This window comes from Alligator mississippiensis, chromosome 5 (genome assembly GCF_030867095.1).
Source record: "Alligator mississippiensis isolate rAllMis1 chromosome 5, rAllMis1, whole genome shotgun sequence".
Lineage (NCBI taxonomy): Eukaryota > Metazoa > Chordata > Crocodylia > Alligatoridae > Alligator > Alligator mississippiensis.
In genome coordinates this window covers 37,864,035-37,887,390 of record NC_081828.1, presented here as the reverse complement: position 1 = coordinate 37,887,390, position 23,356 = coordinate 37,864,035, and the positions used below count along the sequence as shown (strand labels likewise).

Genomic DNA, 23,356 nt, shown 5'->3' with positions numbered 1-23,356 from the left:
GACCCTGGTCCAACCGAGCCCGCAGTCGCGGGCTTGAGCTCTTCGCACGGCTCCGCCCTCTCCCGCTGCGGCCCAAACACGGCCTCTCCCCGCGGCTTGTCCCCGCCTCTCGAGCCGCGGATTGGCTGCTGCGAGGCAGGGCGGGCTGATCTTGGGTTTTCTGATTAGCTGCTGTTGGCGACACTGCCTTCTGATTGGCTCTCAGAGGGGAGGTGCGCGGGGCGTAGCACGGCCCGTCTCTTTGCGGACTAAGATGGCGGTGGCGGCGGCGGCCGCCCTGCGGAGCGGCTACCGGGCTGCGGGGCGCCTGGTAAGGGGCGGCGGCAGCACCTGGCAGCGCGGGGCGGGCGGGGACTCCCCCGCCTGCTCCGGGTGCGGCGGCGGCCGCTGCCTCTCCCCTGCGGGGCAGGGCGTGGAGCCAGCTCCCAGCGGGGGACTCCCGGTCCGGTCAGCCCCGGGAGGAGCCACCCCCGAGCCCTCTGCCGGGTCCGGCCGCGCGGCCCCCACACAAGAAGGGCACCCGCCGGCTCTTGCCGCTCTCGCAGCCGGGTGCGCCCCGGACCTGTCAGCAGAGCGAGATCCGGGTGCCCCCCGGGCTGCAGCCCTCCCTCCACGGCCTCCTGGCGTCCCCGCAGCTTTTCCCTTACGTGCTCCCCATCCAAGTGCCGGGACCTCGTGGCTGTAGCTCGGTTGGCTGGCTGTCAGACCGAGAAGGAGGCTTCGGATGGTGCGGGGCCCCGGGGACTGTAGAGCTGTTGCTGTCTCATCCGCGGGCTCCTTGGGCTCGGTTGAGGGCTGGTAGGCACTGTCCGATGTGCTCTGCTCTTTGTTGAGTCTGGGAGTGCACTTTGTGATACCCTGCTTCCATCCCTAGTTTGCATTATTTTACTTTGCAACACTGAAGCTTCCCAGGCAACCTCAGTAACAGGACTATCCCAGGAGGGGGTTACAGGAACAGAGACATTTAAAGGGAACATCTTCCCTGGATGCTCTGAGAAGTGGATTTTTTTTGCTCTATAAGTAGACCTACAAAGTTTGCCACTTCATCTTGTGTTTAATGTGCGCTCCAGAAACTTTGCCAGTTTTTTATTGAAGAATTTGCCAGTGAGTTTTAATAGACACATCTTGTAATATCTCAGTTTCAAATAATATTTTGCCCACTTCAGTTGTCAGAGCATTTTGTGAAAATGCCAATTGACCCATAGGGCCAGAAGAACGTAGGGCTGGAAGAGACCCCACAGAGTCATCTAGTCCAGCCCCCTACTCAAGGCAGGATCATTCATCCCTGACCAAACCATCCCAGGCAGGTGTTGACTAACCTGCTCTTGAAAACTTCCAAGGATGGCAGTTCCACATTTCTCCAGGTAGCCTGTTCCAATGCTTGAACACCTTCATAGTCAGAAATTTCCTCCTAATCTTCAACCTAAACTTCCCCTGCAGAAGCTCAAGGCCATTGCTCCTAGTCCTGTCCCCTACAGTAACAGAGAAAAGCTTATCTCTATCCTCTATTTAATTGCCCTTCAGGTATTTGAAGACTACTATCAAATCATCCCCCAGTCTTCTGTTCTCCAGACTAACTAACCCTGGTTCTTTCAGCTTTTCTTCATAAGTCTTACCTCCCAGGTGTTCTCATTTTAGTTGTTCTGTGCTGGACTCTCCAAACTATCCACATCCTTCTTTCTGTACATTGCTTTATTAGTCTTCTTCCCAACCAAGCTGCCTGCTTTCCATCTCCAGAGGGAATCTCTGATAAAATGAAAATGACTAGGAGCTGTTGTGCATCTGTAATTTATCACTGGCTGCTTATTTGAGACATCTTCATATCTTTCTCTTTTGGAGGATACTCATATTTGTTCTAAAAAAAATCATTTTAATATTTTTGTTTTGCTGATTTCTATAAAGGAGGATATGCACTTTTATATAGAGAGAGTTTATGCAAAATAAGAACAAAAATATTAGTCAGATAGTCCTAAAACCTGACTGATCCTGAATTTGAGTTTTGTGAAGTTGCCAAGACACGTGTGTTCCAGAGAGAGGCCTGCCGCTAAACAGTGTGCTCCTTTTGATTTGGAGACCAAGTGTTTCCTGGTTGTCTTAAATTCTATGGCTGGGTAGACAGCAAGAGGTGATCTCAGATAACTGAGTCCCAGAACTTAATTTGGATTTGCATGTATCAACAAAGCACCTTGAAATGTGCCTGTACTGGAACAGCCAGTGCAAAGACATGAATAGAAGTGGGGTTCAAGAGAGTAGTTATATTCTGTGCTAGCTGAAGTTTTCCCCAGTCAGTGGTACCTTTTAGGTAGGCTTTATGTTGGTAATCAGAGCATGCAAGCAACATGGCATGCATTGCCTCTGTGAAGCTGCCAGCAGAGTCTCTTTTGCTGTAAATAATAATAATATTAATAATAATAATAAAAAGGCACATTAGGCTTCTTACAGGCATGTCCAGACGTGTGTGGACATTTGGTTCCCTGGGGAGAAGCAGCAACGGTGCACCTTGTGCCGCAGCTGCTTGTTCCTGGGGAACGCCTGTGCCACATGCACTTTGGCACGCTGCAGGTTGCCTTGGCTGGAGGCAGTAGGGGAGGCCAGGATATCCAGGGGTCAAAAGAAATCACGGGAAAAAAATGGAGCAGAGCATGCTCAGGCAGCACACTCTTGCAGTATGGAGAATACTGGACTGTGCAGTATGTGGTGCTGCAGATGTGTTTGCAGTGCCACATGCTGCACAGTCATGCTCATCTGGATGTGCCCTACGAGTCTAAGGAACCAGGAACAAAATTGCATATGGTAGGAACCATTATCAAAAACAGTTTCAGCTTAAATAGTGTTTGTACTCCTGGGAACACTGGGTCTTGTAGGTCAAATCATAAGCTCCTGTACTTTAAGAATCATTTAACATTTGCATGGGACAGCTGTTGTCAAACCTTTGCAGTCATTACATATGAATTTCTGTTAGGATGTAAATATTATTACCTTTGAAATACTTGTTTTTCTCTACAGCTTACAGCCTTATAGATGCAAAGTTTATTTTCAGTTGGTCTGAAATTGGGCTAGATGATCCTACAAGAATTTATAAATGTGCTTAATCTTCTGACGCACAACATTCAATTTGGTATTTATTGGATTAGTTAAATGTACATCTAGTACAGTATGAATAGTGTATTTCATGTGTTATGTTAATATTACTTTGTATTTTGTTTCATGAAGCAGGAAAATATACTTAGTAAAAGTATCAGCTGCTTTAGCTTGTGGATTTGATTTTATCACAAGGTCAAAAAAAGAACACTTCAGGATGAAAGGATCTTAATACTCTATGATTTGACATACTAAGTGTTTCTAGTAAAAAATGTGTAGTTTTAAAAACCAAATCTAGGTTAAGTATATTAGATTTCAGTAGTTTTGAATTAATCCTACAAATGTTGAGTTAAGAGAGAAACTCTTCTGTAACACAACCAGTCTCTTTTTTTGGCAGTGATATTACTAATTCACTATCTCCAATGATTGCCAAATGTTAAAATCACATGGAAAGCATTCATGAAACTTCATTTAGTGATAGTTCAGAGGTTTGAGGCTGCTGCTTGTGATCATCTACACAGGTAAATACTGGGCATTTCCAGGTAGGGGCTTATAAGGGGTTAAGAGTTTTGTTGTATATTCTGAATGGATAAACTTAGCTAACCAAGCAATACAGCCATGTGCTCAAATGGAAAATAAAAAAATGGCAAGATAAAAGAAAAAAATCACGAAGACAGAAAAGTAAATCTCAGACTATGTTCCTTTACTTTATCATATTTTTTTAAATCTGCTAATAAAGCAAATAGTATTATAGTTTGTTAATATCTATTTGCTAATTTTTTTATGACAATTGGCAAGAAGGGTACAGGGATCACGACTTTTTCATAGGAGAACTTAATAAAACACCCATTCAAGCTCAGCAGAGACTAGTTTAAGCAACTGGAAGGTAAAAGAATGTGACATTGGAGTGTCATTAGAGTTAGCCTGTACTACACAAATATTTGTTTCTGAAAAGTAAGAAAATGACTATAGATGATTTGTATGTTGGGTCTTATTATACAGGTAATGTAGGAAATATAGATAGTATCTAACTCAACATGGCATAGTATTCTTACGTATTAAGGTGCACCATAAAAACAAATTCTTTCCTCTCTTCTAGAGCAACAGTTGGGAAGTTAATATGCTTTGCCATTTGTCTGAAATAAGGAGTAACATAAAAATATAATAATAATGTTTTATAATATCAAATAAAATATTAAAACCAACTTTCCTATGTAGATATCCTGTTTTTTGGAATCTCACAGAAGATAATTTCTAAATTTTACAGTCTGGGCTGCTTGAGGTGTTATGGTACTACCTGAAAATTTGTAGTACATTTTGGTAGTTTTATTTAAAGTTATTTTTGTTAGATTATTGTTTTAAAATAACATAACACTATAATTATATAAAAATAACCGTGCTAAGTGAGAAACGGTCTTTTTTTGTAAAAGCCTGATTTTAATCCCTATTGAGATTAAAGATAACACACCTCTTTACTTCTGTAGAAGTACTGTTGACTTTAGTTTTGACCAAAATCACTGCCACGGGTTATTCATTGTCTTTGTAACGAAGAACACTGCAGCATATTGTATTGACCTATAGACTAGATTTTGAGTGTGTGTAACTGCAACTATAAAATGAAACATGCCCAATTGTAGTTGAAATTATACTACAGAATACTTAGCTCATAGTATATGCCAATTCTAGATTGTTTTTAAAGGGAAATAGAGAGGCAATTGGCTGTGTCCTTAGCAGATTTCTTGATAATTAATATGTCTGAGCATCCTTTGATCTTTTTAATAGAAGACAAGGTCGGACATTGTGGTTTCCTCTAACTCATTTTTGGAACTCTTTCTAATATTAATTTTTGATGTGGCTGATGTAATTAGTATAGTCCATGCTTTTTGTGTGTAATCCCTGTAAAATATAAAGTTGCTATAGTTTCTCTAAGCAATTGATATACATCTTTTGATAATATTGTCAAATTTTTTCTTAAGTAATGATGCTGAAATGCTTTGCTGTTCATGAGGGTTTTGACTTTCCAGGTTCTGTATTGGTAAAATTAATTAAAGACATATGGCAGAACTCGCATTAAGTTTGTATCTGTAGAACTGTAAAAGGTCATTTAAAGAGAATTAAAATGTTTCACTGTAACTACTGCTGTACCCAAGAGATATGAACAAGCTCTGATTTTCTTAGTCTACCATTTTAATACTTAAGATTTATCTCCCCCAGATCTGTGTTTGCCATACTAGATCGTATAGCAGTGTTTGCTTTCTGAAGTCAAAATACGTGTACGCATTTGACAAATCTGCCTTTAAGTTTAATCATCAACACAGATTGTTCAGAACATCTGCTAGTAAGTTTTTTTTTTTCTTATTTATGTAACTTACTTTATACTACTGTTTTATATGTTATATTAGTAGTCCAGTTATTACTAATTAGTATATAATCTAGTTTTTGGTACATTAATATTTTTCTTTGTGGTCATTTAAATTTAATATTTAACTTGATATTTTTGTCCCATTTTTCTATTTCAAGTTTCAAAGGGCCAAATTGTCCAATTTAAGCTTTCTGATATTGGAGAAGGGATTACAGAGGTAACTGTGAAAGAATGGTAAGTTATTTTTCTTATTAATATACTTAAAAAATCAGAAGTCCTTTAAATGATTGCTAATCATCAGCAGGGATCTGGGTTTTCTCATCGCCATGGGAAAACACAATAAAACATGGATTTCCTTATTTTAAGGAGAAAAATTAGGAATTTCTTATTTTAAGGACAAACCCCCTTCCCTCCCCCCCCCCCCCCCCCCCGATTTTTTGTCTTTAAGGAGAAAAACATGGGAAATGGTGGGTTTTCCCTTGTAGGCTGGCAGAGTTCCAGCCTGCAATGGGCTGGGGGGAGCCAGAGGAGGGTGTTCAGGCAGGTGGTGCCCCGTGCATGTGTACGCACGCACGCATGCATGTGGGAGCCAGGCAGCATGGAGAGCAACTATCCGCAGGTAAGTCCGGGAGTGGTGGAGGATTGAGGCCCCCATAGTGAGGGATGGAGGTTGTTGGGCAGGACTGGGACTGGGGGCACTGCCCAACCAGGGTAGTGCATGGGGCCTGGGGTTGGGGTGGGAATGTGCGGCTGCAGGCCCTGGGCAGAAAGTGGGACGGAGCTGTGAGCAGCTCGTCCAGGAGGCGGTAGGAGAGCTGGCTCCCCACCAGTGCGCATGCTCCCAGGCGGGATGTGGGGGGGCACGTGAACCCCAGATTTGTGGGCGGGGGGTGGTGCAGGCTGGCAGCTACAGGCTTGGGGCTCCCTTCCTTTTTGCTCTCCCCCTGGGGGCCTCCACAGACAAGTGGGTGGGATCTGGTGCAGCAGGGCAGAGCGGGTGTGGGGTGGCTTGGTGCAGCCACCGGGAACCCTTTGCCACCGTGACAAGGTACCCCATGCCTGCCTGGTAGCAGTGAGTTGCACAAATCTGTGCCACTACTACTGGGCAGGCAGTGGCTGCCTTGTCATGGTGGCATGGGGCTCCCAGCAGTGGCACCGAGTCGAGCCTCCCCACACTGTCCCGCCCCACCCTGCCCTGCTGTACCAGGTCCCACCCACTGGGCTGTGGAGGCCAAGTGGGGAGTGAGGGGCACTGGCAGGGCCAAGGGGCTGTGGGTCCTGAGTGAGGGCACTGGCAGGGTAGGGGGCTGAGGGGTGGGAGTGTGGGGCACCAGCAGGGCTGGGAAGCTGTGGGTCAGTGGCATTGGCAGGGCTGCTTAGCACCACAAAGCAGCAGTGGGGGGAGCAAAGGGGCAAGGGAAGTTCTGATTTTCCATGATAAAAATACTTAAAATCAAATGCCAAAATTTATACATATTTAGAATTTACCACTCCTGGTACCCGTACCAAAGATTGGGAACTGCTGGCATAGCTCCGTTGTCTTTCAAACCCCCCTTCAGGTAGTTGAAGATTGCTATTAAGTCTCCTGTCAGTCTCCTCTTCTCTAAACTAAATAAGCCCAGTTCCCCCTAGTCTTAACCTCATAAGTTATATCCTGCAGCCCCCTCACCATTTTTGTCGCCCTCTGCTGGATTCTCTCCAATTTGTCCACAGCCTTTCTGTAGTGGGGGGCTCAAACCTGAACACAGTACTCCAGATATGGCCTCACCAGTGCTGACTAGAGGGGAATAATCACTTCCCTTGACCTACTGGCAACACATCTACCAGTGCAGCCCAGTATGCCATTAGTCTTCTTGGCAACAAGGGCATACTGCTGCCTCATATTCAGCTTATTGTCTGCTGTAACTCCCAGGTCCTTTTCTACAGAGCTGCTGCCCAGCCAGTCAGCCCCCAGCCTGTACTGGTACATGGGATTGTTTCATCCTAAGCGCAGGACTTTACACTTGTCCTTCTTGAACCTCATGAGATTCCTTTTGGCCCAGTTCTTCAATTTGTGTAGATCGCTCTGAATCCTAGTCCTACCCTACAGCATATCTACTACTCCCTCCAGCTTGGTATCATCTGCAAACTTGCTGAGGGTGCACTCTATGCTATCTTCCAGGTCACTGATGAAGACATTGAACAAAACTGTCCCCAGGACCGACCCCTGGGACACCCCACTTGATACAGGCTGCCAACTGGACATCGAGCCATTGGCTTCTACTGTCTGAGCCCGATGCTCCAGCCAGTTTTCTATCTATCTTACAGTTCATTCATCCAGCTCATACTTCCTTAGCATCCTGTGAGAATGTTGTGGGAGACTGTATCAAAAGCCTTGCTAAAATCAAGGTTCACCATATCCACCTGTGTCCCCGCATCCACAGAGCCAGTCACCTCGTCATATATAGTGGTGTTTCATTTTAATCATGGAAAAATCTAGATTTTGGTGTTTTTAACCAGAGAAGTTATTGCGGGGGAGGGTTTATCAGAGAATTTGCCATTTTTAAATAGAGAAAACCAGGATCCTTATCATCAAGTGAATAACTTTTTGGCCTACCAGTGCAGGTTTCTTAGAATTTTGATTTACCACATTTTGAAACTCTATGCCATGTACAACAAAAGCTTCATAAAGCTTCTTAATATTCTGTTCTGTCTCATAGCATTCTATTCTTTGTGGGTAGGTATCATTATTTATCTATGCTTGGGTCACAGTAGGTACAATTCGCAGTAGACAGATTTTCCTTATTTACTCAGTGACTTACCCAAATTAAGATCTTTTCATTTTCATGATGCTTTTTAAAAAAACTTTGTGCGTGTTATATTCAGGAATAGATTATTTTCAAGAAAATTTGTTAGCAGTAACCTCTTCAGTTGCAGAGCTTCTGTATCTATATGTGTGTTGGGAGTTTCAAATAGGCTTTTCCTACTATTAAACATATTTGTTGTATACTGTGTAAAGATACTTAGAAGTATGTAAATACACTATACCAGTAGAGCTCAACCTACAGCCTGTGGGCTGGATCCAGCCTGTGGAGCAGTGTGATCTGGTCTGCAGGGCTCCCCAGGGGTCCAGAAATTTAGCAGCAGGGAAACAGTGGCGACCCCACTGCCATCAAATTTGTGGACCCCTTGGGAGTCCCACATGCTACATAATATACATGCAGGGCTGGATATGGGCCTCTGCTGTTGGTATGCCAGATGCGTGAACTGACCCTGAGCTGGATCTTGCCCATGGATTCTCCCCTGCATGGGATCTGGCCTCTGGACCAGCTGTGCACCGCTCATCTGGCTTAGAGAATTGGATAGGTTGAGCACTATAGCACTATACTGGCATGCTTAATTACATTTATCAAAAACATACAAAGCCAATATGATTTTTACGCTTATCATGTTCTATGAAAGTCTGTTTGTTTTCCCTTAGGTATGTAAAAGAAGGTGATAGCGTATCTCAGTTTGATAGCATCTGTGAAGTACAAAGTGACAAAGCTTCAGTTACTATCACCAGTCGTTATGATGGAATTATTAGAAAACTCTATTATAATCTAGATGAAATTGCTTATGTTGGAAAACCATTAGTGGACATAGAAACTGATGTCTTAAAAGGTATTGTAAACAGTTTTATTCCTTTAATAATTTATTTTTGTTGTTATAAAGCCACCTGGATTGTTGGTAGATTTCAGTCTTAATATCACAATTTCAGAAAACGAATTATTGGGCAAGCCGGTTAGATTTAATTTCTGTATGTGGCAGTGGCACAGGTGCCACTCTCAGCTGCCTGGCTCCAGCGTGGATGCAGGTTAAACTCCCCTTGCTACTGATGCACTATCAGAATCACCCAGCCTCTGCCAAACTGGAGCTGGATTGTTCCTGCCCTTGGCATATAAAAGTTACTGGACCCAATATAGAAAAGTAGCCCTAATTCTGCGTTAAAGATTAGAGGTGAAATATAGCAACATTGAAGTCAGTGGGAGTTTTATGACTGATTTGGGTGGAGACGGGAATTTCATTCTAGCTGTTTTTGCCTTTTTATGTCTTGCATATGACACTTTCCAGGACTTGTGAGCTTTGGAGAGTTGTGTATAACAATATCACATAAGACTCTGCATATAAACTTTCACAGAGAGTTATTTTTGTTCCTTTTTTAATGCAACAAAACAATTTTAATAGGAACATGCACTGTTTGTCCTCTGCTTATAAATAACCATGTCAGACAATGACTAATACTGTTTTTGGGACAAAAAGACAGAGCCTTTTTGGATCAAGCAAAAGGAATGATTTTCTTGTTGCTCTCTGTCCAGGTCTTTGAAAGGGACTAAGGCTTTTATTTATATTCAATTATTAAAAAAAAAAGTAAAAGAAATAGAGATGGATTGAATTTGTACTTGCATATTAAAGAATAGCCTTCAGTAAAACAGTTGCAATAGTTTTATAATTATTTCAGCAAAAACATGGAACAATACAGACTTTTGTGATATCTCTGAATTCACTGTATATCTCCCCCAAAATTGTAGGATCTGAATCTGAATCCTTGCACTGTCAGAAGGTCCAAACAAAGCTCTACCATCTCTGTTTATACTGGATAGTTCTTTGTATATTGTTGTGGGGGCCGAGTATAGCCGGAATTGGGGCCACACCGATGGAGTGGAATTAGGCACAAACGCGTACTGGTTGAATTGAAAAGAACTTTACTTACAAACTGACGTACAGGGACTTGTGTCGATGCACACAGTGTAGGCACGCTCCGTTACAGGTTACAAGCAAAAGAAAGAAACCGGGTGGCACACCGATGTTTTCCGAGCTCGCGGGGTGCGGGGTACGTTGGGACAGTCGGCGACGGGGAGTGGTTGGTGGTTGATCAGGCCTCCAATTTTGCTCCAAGGTACACGAGGAACTCGTTCCCAACGTACACGTGGAGTTCTCCAGCTTGGGCAGAAACTACTCAAGCTTTTATACGGCTAGTGAGCCAATTGCTAGCCGCCGGGTATGAGTAATTTACGATGAGCCAGTCGGTAGCATGCATCCAAACAGTGCAGCTGCTAGTTTTTTGCGGGAGCTGATCACTGCACCAAGGCTTTTCCCGCCGTAGCGAGGCATCCCTTGCACCGAGTACTCGCATCATGCTAAGAATTCTGCTGTGTCGAGGCACTTTTAATTACTAAGTACAGACAATTGTTAGTTCCCATAATTTTTTCTTTTCTGAGTAATATTAGATAGAGCCCAATATCCTACTTTAACTTTTCATTACACTACTTAAATTTAAATTAGGTGAAATACCCTCATGCTGGACAATTGCCAAAAGAAAAACAATGTATATTTAAATATATATTTCATTTCCGTAATTCCTAATTGTTTTCTTATAGTGGAGAGGTCTGGGTTCTTACAGGCAGTTAGAGGTTAGAAAATCCATAATTTACTGAAGTAATTGGCCTGCTATAAAAATAGTATGTAAAATGTAACATAATTTCTTGATTTGAATTAGTGATTTGTTTTCTTGTAGAAAAAGTTTCAAGATGTGTAGTTACTTATAGGCTGTTCAGATACATTTTAGATATAATATAAACTGTAAAGTTGAGTTTACTATGCCTTCTTGGGTATCCTGTTTTGTCAGTACCTTCAGTGTATCCAGCAAATGGACTTGCTTAAAACAAAGCGGATCAGTCTTGCTGAGAAATTTACATTTCCATTGTCTTACCAGTACCCATTGTGTCAGATTTGCATTACATGCAGTAACCAGTGAGTTTTTTTTAAAGTGTCTCAGAATGGAAAGACCCACTGAATTATGTGGGTTTTGGTTTTGTCTCTGTTTCCTTCCCCTCCCCCCCCCCTTTTAAATTTTGTTCTTATGTTGTGCTTGTGTTACTGGTATTTAAATAGTAAGCATACAAAATGGAACATAAGTAGTTTCCAGTATTATGGATCCTAACACTGATTTTTGTTTAGATGCATGGGGGTCTTGCCCAAACTTAATTTCTGTTAAATTGTATCCAGATTACATTATTTTTAAAATTAGGATGCGTAAAACAAATTCCTTGCCTGACTTTGGTTCATTCTATGTTAGCCTCTATTGCCAAGATTTTTGGAGCCACATAATACTTTTAGTCTTTGTCTGATTTTCAGATGTAGCGCCAGAAGAGGATGTTGTTGAAACACCTGCTGTATCTCATGAAGAACACACACATCAAGAAATAAAGGGACATAAAACCCTAGCAACCCCTGCAGTTCGCCGTCTTGCCATGGAAAATAATGTAGGTTTGTTCCTACTGAACTGGGCCTTTTTACTTTCATTTACATCTGTCTGAAAAGTGGAATGGTACTAACAGTCCAGCATTGTTGAAAAATGGTGATCAGTTGTCAAGAAAAAAAATTGTGAGAAAATGTTGATGAATTATTTTTTTTCAAATACATGCATCATAGATGAAGTGGCAAAGTATTTATAAATAATTCTCAAATAAGAAAAAACTACCAAGAAATCATTATTCAACTTTAATATGTGTAATTCTGGTCACATATAGTCTTTCAGATCATTTAGATAAAGTGTGCATAGATGATGTTTAAGTAGGAGGAAAATATTAAAACTGGAATGTTATTCAGGTACCTTGACAACACAGAAGCTGTTAAACTCTAATTCAGTTGTTCTCAAGCTTTTCAGAGTCATGGCACCCCTTCACAACTCTTGACTGTGGTGATAACTAGAGGTGCACCAATATATCGGTTCCATATCAGAGCGGTACCGATACAAGGAAAATTAACAGCATCAGCAATTGGCTTTTTCTGGCTGATGTGGCCAGTAAATGACCTGTGTATGCGTGCAGCTGCACCCCAGCACACAGGTGGCCAGGAGCACAGTAAGAGAGGGAATAGGGCTGGGGTAGGGGCAGGGGTAGGCGCTGCATAGCCGGGGCGGAGTGTGGAACAGAGCTGGGGACAAGGGGAAGCTCCTGCCACTGCACACACCCTGGGAGGGCATGGGGAGCATGTGCCCCCAGATCTGTGCATGGTGCGAGGGTGGGCTGACACTGGAGGCTGGGGACAGGGCAGTGCCATGCTCTTCCCGGTGGGGGGTTGGGCTGGGGCTGCGTTCAGGGCAGACGGAGGTGGTGCTGGGAGGAGGGGTTGGGGGACTACCGTGATTTTTGGGGTGGCTGCAGCCCCCCATAGCTCTCCTCCCAGCACTGCTGCTGCCCAACCCAAGCACAGCCCTGCCCAGCCCCCTGCTGGGAAGAGCTTGGCACCGCACCCACCCTCGCCCCCGCACAGATCCAGGGGCACATGCCCCCCCATGCTCTCCTGGGGTGTGCGTAGCTGCAGGAGCCATCTTTCCCCGCCCCGCAACCCCTGGACAAGCTGCTCATAGCTTCATCCTATGCCCCCCCCCAGTTGTGCAGCGCCTGCCCCTGGTCCTGCCCCAGCCTCACTCCCTCCCTCACCACAGGAGCCTCATTCTTCTCCCTTCCCTCGCCCCTTCCCCCACAACAGACTTACCAGCTGGACCTGCATAATTGGTGATCGGATCGGTATCAGGTGATATGGCTCATTAAAAATTGACCATTGGTATTGGCCCAAAAAATCTCTGTCAGTGCACTGTTAGTAGTAACCGTGGCTGAGAACCACTCTTATGCTTAACTTACCTTTGTGGGTCTCAACTGGATGTAGCTGCCACCAAGTAAAACTGCCCTGCACGTTTGGTGCAGCCTAGGAATATTTGACATTCACATACACTTGTGCCTCATTTGGGCTCTCTGATAAGTCTAAAGCAGGCAGGAGAGCTGACTTGTGCTGCAGCCCTTCACAGTTTAGCCCTGCACAGTGTCTCTCAGAAACAGAGGCATGTGGGGCACATGGCACTTGTCTCTCTTTCTGGGAGGAGCATGGGCAGGGGGGAAGACCAGGAAAAGCTACAGCATGAGAGGAGTTATCGGGGAGCCTGAATGCAGGAGGAGTATGTGCAAATGCTGCAGCCCTGCACAATGGACAGTTTTATCTAGACACCACTGCAGTCATGGCACCCTGGGTTGTTGCATAACCCCTGTTGAGAACCACTGCCCTAATTGTTAGAGTTCACAAGCCTGCAGTGATACACAGGTTAAAGCTGGGGTGATTTAGCTTACCTGTATCACTACAGTCTCCTGTACATATAGCAGTTAGTGTGACCATTGTTACGTATTCCCAAGCAGCAGCTCACTCTCCCCATTTGAAACTGCCCCAGATTTTCATTTCTCCATGCCCTATAATACACTTTCATATCAATATTATAAGAAGAATTTTGTGTACATGCTATATAGCAAAAGTTAAATAGCTTGTTTTATACTTTTCAGATTAAACTGAGTGAAGTTGTTGGAACAGGGAAAGATAACCGAATCCTTAAAGAAGACATTCTCAATTATTTGGCCAAGCAGACAGGAGCTATTTTACCTCCATCGCCAAAATCTGAGATTATCCCACCATTACCAAAATTAGAGACTGCACCAGCTGCTCCAAAGGATAAAGCACATAGAATTCCTGTACCTATTTCAAAACCCACTGTGTTTACAGGAAAAGATAAAACTGAGCCCATAACAGGTAAAAGCATAAATGTAATCTTGGTATAGCACTGATAATTGATTCAGCTGGCAACAGTGAAAACATAAATAATGTTATCTATTACATTCATAGCTGCCAGTGTTCTGTATGTGTGTGTGTAGTTTTGCCCTGTTCCTGATTACTGGCTTTGAGCTGTTGCCCCATGTCATATTATATTACTATGCAGTACAGACCTCTTTCTTTGAAGCCCTTTATGAAATTAGTAGTTTGGAATTCTTAAAACAGTACTGTGAATACTATTTGTATAGAAACTATTATGTAATTAAATGACAAGATCAGTGAATAAGTTTACCAGTGCACTTGGAGGAGGGGAAGACGGTGATTAGGAACAGTCAGCATGGATTCACCAAGGGCAAGTCATTTCTGACCAACCTGATTGCCTTCTTTGATGAGATGACTGGCTCTGTGGATGCGGGAAGACGGTGGATGTGGTGTACCTTTGATTTTAGCAAATCTTTTGATATGGTTTCCCCCAGCATTCTCACAGGCAAGCTAAGGAAGCACAGGCTGGATGAATGGACTGTAAGGTGGATAGAAAACTGGCTGGATTGTTGGGCTCCATGGGAGTAATCAATGGGTTGATGTCTAGTTGGTAGCTGGTCTACTTCCCTTGCCTCCAGCTGCAGCTGGTGCTGCTCCTGGCTCACTCTGGGGAGGTGGGAAGCTTCAGCCAGGCAGCTTCTGCCCAATGTGTGGAGCTCTGGCTCTAGCTCTGAGTTGCCTTCCACCTGTTCTGGCCACCTGGCGTGATGAACAGCCACCTGTGTGTAGGTGGAGTGGATAGAAAGTGGCCTGGAGCCAGAGCTCCATGTGCTGGGCATGAGCTGCCTAGCTGAACTTCCTGCCTGCCTGCCCAGAGCTGCATGGCACAGCAGGAGCAGCAGCTGCAGCTGGAGGCAAGGAGAGTAGATGAGCCCTGCCCAACTTCAGCCCTGACCCCGGCCCCAGCCAGCATACAGCTTCTAATGGGGCGGGGAGGGGAGAGCTTCAGTTCTGCTGGAGGTGAGGGGAGCAAGGGAGCACTTGGCCAACTACAACTTTACTGGGAGCAGCCCCACCAGAAGCTGCATGCTGGCTGGGGCTAGAGCTGGCAGGAGTGCAGTGCGGGCTGCCCTGGCGGGAGCAGGTGGAGCTCAGTCCCATGTGGAGGACTGCGGGGGCAGCCACAGGCTGGATCCGGCCAGTTGGTGGACCATATTTTGCCTACCCCGAGCTACACTGTTCTCAGTGCTGGCAGATAACAGAACGAGGACCAATTGTTTCAAGTTGCAGCAAGGGAAGTTGAGGTTAGATATTAGGAATAACTTTCTCACAAGGAGGGTAGTAAAGCACTGGAACAGGTTACGCACAGAGGTTGTGGAATCTTCATTCTTAAAGGTTTTTAAGACTTGGCTAGGCAAAGCCTTGGCTAGGATGATATAGTTGGGAAAGATCCTGTTTTGAATAGGAGGTTGGACTAGATGACTTTTTGAGGTCCCTTCCAGCCCTAATTTTCTTTGATTCTACGATTTCTTTGATTCTGTAGTATCAGCATTGTCATAGTGATCTTTGGCATAAAGCTATTTTAAAATTTTATTTCCTTATTGTTGAAAAATAAGTCATCCTAAAGAGGTATTTACTATTTATCCCACTTTTTTTTAAAGATGTGCTGTTTTTATAAAACAAAAACAAACATTAGAAGCTTTGCAGTTAGCTTCTGAAAGCTGTCTTTCATTAATAAAAGCACCAAATAAATATTTTTCAGGATTTCACAAGGCGATGGTGAAGACCATGAGTGCTGCTTTGAAGATTCCTCACTTTGGTTATTGTGATGAGATTGAGTTGAATCAACTTGTGCAGTTGAGAGAAGAGTTGAAACCTCTAGCGCAAGCTCGTGGAGTTAAACTCTCCTTTATGCCTTTCTTCTTAAAGGTGAGGAATACCGCATTGCAACTCATTGTATGAAGTAGTAACATGGACGCCACAAAATCTTCTGATCCAAGTACTATTGTATCCTTTCAGCATGCATCTGGCTCAGATGTGTCTTGGACATTGCAGCATACAATTTTAATGTGGAGGACAACTTTTTTCTTGTTAGTTGGGCCTTTTGACAATGCAGTGTTAAATAACTAGCATTGTTAAGGCTTATATTTTCTGGATGAGAAGATTTTTTAAATAATGTTGGGGAGGGGTGTAGAGAAGGTAAATTATCAGTCAGTTTGGGTCTGTATTTCTTGTGTCATATTACACTAGTAGAATAGCCAGAATCAAGCCACAGAAATTATTTCAACGTCTTCATCAGTCTTATTACAATGTGTTTGCATCTTCATCTTATATTTCAAACATGATACAGTACTGTTTTTATTTTATTTTTCTGGTATTTTTATTGTATTTTTATATTTTACTTTTTCTAATAACAGATATTGTTCCTTCAGGTAAATAGCAAAAAGCTTTTGTTATTTACAGGCCAACTGTTTTCACTCATATTACCTTGGCAACATTTCCTACCAGCTGCCATTATTGCAGTGTTCACCAGAAGGCTGGCAGGGCTGAAGACATGGCTTACTGTAAAGGAACTGTTAGAACGGTTTTATGCTGAGAGCTAACAGAAGAGTCATTCCCTCCTGCCACAACCTCTTCCTAAAATATGAAGTATTCCTTGAGAGGATTATTCTGTCAATATATGGCCTGAAGGGTTATGCTGCCTCTGAATCACTGTTTAGCTTTGGGAAATCTGACTTGGGCCTTGACATGAGGAGTTGCCTTATCACTTAAACTTATCAAAAACTGAAATCCTCTAATGTGATTACATTTACTGTACACAGGGCAAAAGAGCTTGATTTTTAGTTTTCAAATATCTGTTCAATCTGCATTTAGGTTTGCTACATAACTAGCAGCAGGAAAGCTTGAAGTTGAATTAATTGGTAAGCGGTGCTTAAGAAGAAAATATTGGGTTTAGGAGACTGTTACTATATGTCAGCATGTGTTCCACAAAAGTAGTTCATTATAGTGGCTGGATCTTAGGAATCCTCTTTCAGAACAGGATTCCTGATGACAGCTAGAGTAGATGCTAAGAACATAGTTTGGAGGGGAAATCCAACTTCTTTATTTTTTTTTTATTCAGTTTCATCTTTACTTTTCATAAATTGCTTTTCTTTTATCCTTCTTACCATTAGAACTTAGCAACACACTATGTACTGCAACAGCATAGCTACTACCTAAATATTACTCATCTAGGTACTTGTTTAGCTCTTCATAGTTTTCAAAAATAGAAATGGCAATATCCTAGACTGAAGTAGGCAACCTTTTCCAGCTGCAGGTAGGAATGACCTACCCTGGATGAGAGGGAGGTGAGGACTAGGACCTGGCCACCCCTGCTTGTCCCCACTATGGCATGGGAAGAGCACCCACAAGTCTTCCACTTGCAAAATGCCAGTGGAGCCTCATGTCCATGAGCTGGATCCAATGGTTTTGTGGGCCATTGGTTGCCAACCCCTGCTGCAGGCAAACATGATTTGCATTCTGAAAATTATAATCTGTTTCTGAGGTATGCTCATGCTGCCTCTTCTTTTCATCCCTGAGTAAGGCATTAGAATATAATGAATATATTAGCTTTGAGTAAATTTGTTTCTTTTATGTTTAACAGGCAGCTTCTCTGGCCTTATTGCATTATCCTGTTCTTAACACTTCTGTGGATGAAAACTGTCAAAATATCACGTACAAGGTTTGTGAAATATTATGGAGATTCTTCTATGCCAAAAAAACCAGAAGTTACTGAAACCATCCAATTGTTAGGTAAAAATCAGAGCCCAAAGTAACATATCTCTGCAATGTTGGGAAATTATTTGTACATTAGGATCCCTGTCTAATGTCAGAATGGTTTGAATGCAGAGGGTGAGATTTGATCTAATTTATGCTATTTATATAGCAGCAGCAAAGACATGCTATTGCTAGCATATTGACACACTGGTCTCTTTCTCTTCTCTCCGACAGTAGACCAGGCATTCCAAGTGAAAAACCCGCTCCCTCAAAACTAAGGAGGAGAAGTGTTTTGTTATGATGGCAATAGTTCAACTGTTCTAGCTGTTAATCCTGATTTAACACCTTTCTATAAAAGATCAAGACAAGTTGGATTTGCTGGTATTAAGAAAGGTGGGAAGTGTAATATTTAAAACAGAAAATACAATTTATCATTTGGGTTCTTCTGTAGAAAACGTTTTCTTTATTCAGTTGTGCATGAATGTATTGTAGTTCTTATAAAACCTGTGGGTTGATGCACAAGGTGTGTAATCCTCTTGTGCTTACATAAATGATACTGTTTAGGTAGCAGCAATAGAAAATTCTTTGTATTGTCTTTCCAACATCTCACTGATTAACTTTTCATGTATCACTTTTCCGGAAGACTAAAGGACTTATTAGTCTCTCTTTCCTTTCAAGTCTTGGTCTTGCTGTTGAGATTGATTTAACTCATGCTATTTTGCTAATGAATCTGTGTACACATAATAAAAAAATAACAATTGGGACCTCTGTTGGCAGTCTCACCCCCTGCAGTCAATCTATTCTGGACATAGGAACTTATATTTCCTAAATGTAGGCTCTCCAAAATTAGCTTGGAGTTTGCCTTTACTATTCCAGGACTGGAAGGTGAATATTTGAAAGAGATTTTCTTAAGAAGTATAGCTTAGCATTCGGAAGAAATTTCCCTGATTAAAAAATACTAAAACCATTATATTAGGATTTTGTTTTGCATAAACTAAAACTTACTAATATTTTATCTTTGCCTTTAATTTACATATAATTTATGATGAGTAAAAACTGACCATAGCTTTGTCTACTGTAGGCTTCTCACAATATTGGAATTGCTATGGATACAGAACAAGGCTTGATTGTTCCTAATGTGAAAAGTGTGCAGGTCCGTAGTGTGTTTGAGATTGCCTCTGAATTAAATCGCCTACAGTCCTTGGGTTCTTCAGGCCAACTGGGAACAAATGACCTCACTGGGGGAACATTCACTCTCTCAAATATTGGCACAGTAAGTAAAAAAAATAAAAAAAAAAATAACACAAATGTTTACACCTAAATCTATTTCTTAAATTTATTTTTTTCCTTACAATATATACCTAATACCTATTACTTATTTTTTTCAGACAGTTGTATTTTTTATCTGTAACATGCATATGACAGTGTGCAAGAAACATACTGCTACTTGAAATGAACAATTTAGAATTATTCTGTAACTCATTTTCTTGACTTTCTTTTCTAGATTGGCGGTACTTATGCTAAACCAGTGATACTACCTCCTGAAGTCGCTATTGGAGCTCTTGGGAAGATACAGGTACAGTAAAATTTCTGTTATCTGGGATCCCCAGGGTAAGGGGATTACCGGTTATGTAAAAACTCCAGTTATCAGAAATAACCAGGCAGGGTTTTCAGATAATATGGTGCGGGAGGAGGGATGGCAGCAGCCGCACACAGAGCGGCAGCAGTGCAGGGTGGTGGATGCAAGCTTTCCCCGGTGCACCCCCTACCGCGTCCAGTTGGCAGAGCCAGGAGTGAGAGGGGTGATGGTGGCCGCTGCACATGAAGTAACAGCAGTGCAAGGTGATAGATGGCAGCGGCAGCCACCACATGCATGCTTCCCCCCACCCAGTGTCTAGCCTGCTGGCCAGCCAGAAACTTAAATTAATGGAGTATTCCAGTTGGTTAAATACTGGATAGCAGAGATTTTACTGTATATTGATTTAAAACCAAGAATATAGACTGTTTGATGGGAGTAAAGTAAGACCCTGTTTACTGAAAATTTTCTATTTGATTTAAATGCTTTCAGTCAAAATAATATTTTTTTGTAAGATACAAAGAAGCAATCTGTAAACTTTGTTATTGAAATATTACAGTGTTTTTTGTTTTAAGACTGAATAGGTTGAACACAGACATAAAACGTGAATAAAAATCTTTTTCTCAGTGGCCCACGTTTGTTTTTCAGAAGCATGTAATATTTGCCTCAGTATTTTAACAATCCCTGCAGTGGTAGGACACTGACAGCCCTCATCCCCTGCTTTACTTGCGGCAAGTGAGGGTACTTTTGGTGTTTGGGGACAATAAGCCTCTGTTGTGTGACAAGGTTGATTGTATAGTTTTAGGAATGGGTTAGACAAGCACTTTTATGGGATGGTTTAGATAGGGATGATCCTACCTCAAGCAGGGGGTTGGACTAAATGGGGGTGGTCAACCTGCAGCATGTGTGCCACAAGTGGCACAGGCAGCCTGTGTGTGACACATGGCAGACTGGGGAGGGGACAGCCAGCACAAGGCAAAAAGCAAAGCAGCAGATCAGGCAGGGAGCACAGGGCAGGAAGCAGAAATAGAACAGCAAATTGGGCAGTGGCACAGGGCAGGGAGCAGAAAGAGCAGCCAGTCAGGCAGCAGAAGGCAATTGGAGTGGCATTCAGGGAGAGTGAATGGCTAATTTGTGCCATGCCTGCCAAAAAGTTTGATCTCTACTGGACTAGGTGATCTTCCAAGTTCTCTTCTGGCTCCACTTTTCTCTGATTTTTATCAATATGTCTATATTTATTAATCTCTTGGCTTACAGTAATCAGAAAAAAGTATGCATGTGTGTGGAGAGAGGTGTTGTTATGGAACCATGTTACCCTTGTGCAGAAACAAGAATTGCAGGGTTTCAACCCAGGAGAAAACTTTAAATAAAATCCTTCTGATTTTTTAAGGTTTGTTTAGTGAATTAGGAATTTAAAAGATTTTGGAGCTTTGGATGGTTAGATAATTAAAAACTTTAGCATGGACAACCAGATTAGCACAAGTAAACCCTACTTTTTCTCAGTGAATAATACTTTTCATGTTTTCCCTCGTGACCCCTTAAGTTTTTAGGAAATGTTAGTAGATAAGTGTCATTTGAACACCAACTGTGGAGGAGCTTTCTAAGAGGATATTTTTGAGTCAAGGAGGGATTTCTCAGTGAAATATGTCCAGAATGATATGTGGCATGGCAGGTGGCCCGTGTGTTTGATACCCCCTGCACAAACAGTTGTGGGAAACTGTGTTCTATTAATGGAAATTCTGTCATGTCTGCTTTAACAAATGCCAACATTCATACACTTATATAGTTTATCTTTAGTTTCCATTTTTCTTCCATGTCTTAATTTCTAGGCCCTGCCTCGATTTAATGGGAAAGGTGAAGTATTTAAAGCACAGATAATGAACGTGAGCTGGTCGGCTGATCATCGTATTATTGATGGAGCTACAATGGCCCGTTTTTCTAATTTATGGAAATCCTATTTGGAGAACCCTGCTTCCATGCTGCTAGATCTTAAATAAAGAAAACTAATGACATAATGTGTCTTTAAACTTTGGGGATTGAAATGAACATTATCAGAGCTAGCTATGCTAGCATATGTCCTTTGCTACTTCTCATACTGTGTGATTATGTTACATGGTTGAAAGGTTTCAAACACCTATGTCAATCTATCAGTAACCTGTTACATACTTTTTAATCTAATTGAGTAGTGCTGCAAGTTACTCTACATCAGACTGTCAAACTGAATAGGTCTTGGTGTGCCTTTTAAATATGGTGGTGGGAAGTTATGAATGTCAACTCTGATTCTATGTGCTGACTTGTGCTGAACTGACATTATCAACTGACAATTTTCTATACATCTGCAGTACTTTTAAACTGCATAGAAAGGAAATAGTTACAATTATTCCTGGGTAGATATGAGTTTATTTTAACAAAGTGAATGGAGTATCACCAAGTTCCTAAAAGAAATTATGCAAAAATTAATATGCAAATAAAATGCCTTTATGCTCCCATTTAGATGTCCAATAAACTTTTTTTAATGGTGCTAGCTTTTCCTTTCTTCATCTTTCTTTAACTGTCTTGTACTTGGGGGGTTCTTAGCTCAGGTACTCTATATCCAGTGGCAAGGGACTTGTCAACATCCTTAATGATTGGCTTAGTGCACAGTCTGAAAATATTTACTGGCGTCCAACTGCTCTCTTTAGAACTTTTTTTCTTTTTTTTTTCTTTTTATAGCACACTCCTATGGGTTGAAAGTATTTACAGTTGCTTAAATACTCCTCTTACTAGAAATTTTTCTTTTGAGAAGCCACTGCCTATGAAAGGCTGTCATGATTAAGTATCCTATTAGTTAGGTTATGGTAGTAATCATAAACAATGTGACAAGTGTACACTAAAAGGCTGTCATGACTTTGCCAATAACTGTTTGTGGTTAGGTACCATGGTGTGAGAGACTGATGTGATATGGAAGCAGAATTAATGTTAATAGAACACTCTGGCTTAAATTAATCATCTCTAAATTCAGATATAAATAATACAGTAGATAAGGTTCACTTCCAGAACAGAGAGCAAACAAAAAGGCTGTTGAAGATGGGAAGCACTTATTGGGAAATGAGGTACAAAGGCAACTGTTCTGCATACAGACTTTTCAGAGAACTTGAAGTTGCCAGAATAATGCAGGAAAAAGTCATGCAAACAACAGTATTAATTTGAGGGACAAAAATGGAGATTTTATAAGAGATTCATCTCTTTTCTGGAGGATAAATAGTGGCTAAATATCCTTGCAGCTGAGGTCCCAAATTGGTAGACCAAAGTTACCTGTAAGCAAGGGATCCTAAGAAGCAAGGGAGTATGGTGCAAGGTGCATGAAACCAGAGGCAGAATCTCTGGTGTACTAGCATAACTAGGACAGGATGATGAGGATGGGGAGTGGAAGGGAGAATGGAAAAAAACCACTGCTGCCACAACCTCACAATTTTGCTGGTGGCACAGTGGCATCAGAAGTTACCAATGCACCCATGTATTGCGGCTGCCCTGGGTACCCCACTACATTGTTATGCTTCTGCTCTGGTGTCTGATTGCCAAGAGTCATCAGAGTGAAATTAAGTGGTGAAGAAAGGATATAAATTCAAGAATTGTAAACTACTACTCATTTTATGTAGGTTAGCTTAAGCATATTTTGTCTTAAAATCTGTAAATTATCTATTCTGATTTTTCTGTTCTTAATAAAATTTGTCTAAAACCACAAAGATTTGGTTGTAATATTTTTTTCTTGTATTTGAGATTTGTCATGCAGACAGTCCTGAACAGGTGAAACAGGTGAAACAGTTCACATCTCCCATGTGAGATTCTCTATCAAAAGGACACAGCTGAAAGGCTACTCTCCTATAAATACATTGTTGCTGGAAGGGCTGCAATCCAAATAATGCATGTGTGAACCTTATGACCTTGGATAAGAACTAAATTGAAGGGACTGAAGGTATGATATAAGGTGCTAGTGCCTC

At 42.0% G+C, this 23,356-nt stretch overlaps 1 protein-coding gene across 1 annotated transcript; it reads left to right on the top strand.

The window, feature by feature from the left end:
- The first annotated feature begins 217 nt into the window (after nucleotides 1-217).
- Nucleotides 218-23,101, top strand: DBT (dihydrolipoamide branched chain transacylase E2). The gene is made up of 11 exons (XM_006277277.4): nucleotides 218-310; nucleotides 5,296-5,419; nucleotides 5,602-5,677; nucleotides 8,904-9,085; nucleotides 11,600-11,727; nucleotides 13,798-14,041; nucleotides 15,807-15,973; nucleotides 17,688-17,765; nucleotides 18,882-19,073; nucleotides 19,305-19,376; nucleotides 21,206-23,101. Exons 1-11 carry the CDS (start codon nucleotides 254-256, stop codon nucleotides 21,371-21,373), a joined length of 1,488 nt encoding a protein of 495 aa, XP_006277339.1. The 5' UTR covers nucleotides 218-253; the 3' UTR covers nucleotides 21,374-23,101.
- Nucleotides 23,102-23,356: the final 255 nt, after the last annotated feature.

Bases quoted from the DNA above. Each gene is read 5' to 3' on its own strand.
- DBT (XM_006277277.4), top strand. From the start codon at position 254: ATGGCGGTGGCGGCGGCGGCCGCCCTGCGGAGCGGCTACCGGGCTGCG. The intron at 15,974-17,687 runs GTGAGGAATACC...TATGTTTAACAG, and splicing joins TTATGCCTTTCTTCTTAAAG to GCAGCTTCTCTGGCCTTATT. The intron at 17,766-18,881 runs GTTTGTGAAATA...TGTCTACTGTAG, and splicing joins GTCAAAATATCACGTACAAG to GCTTCTCACAATATTGGAAT.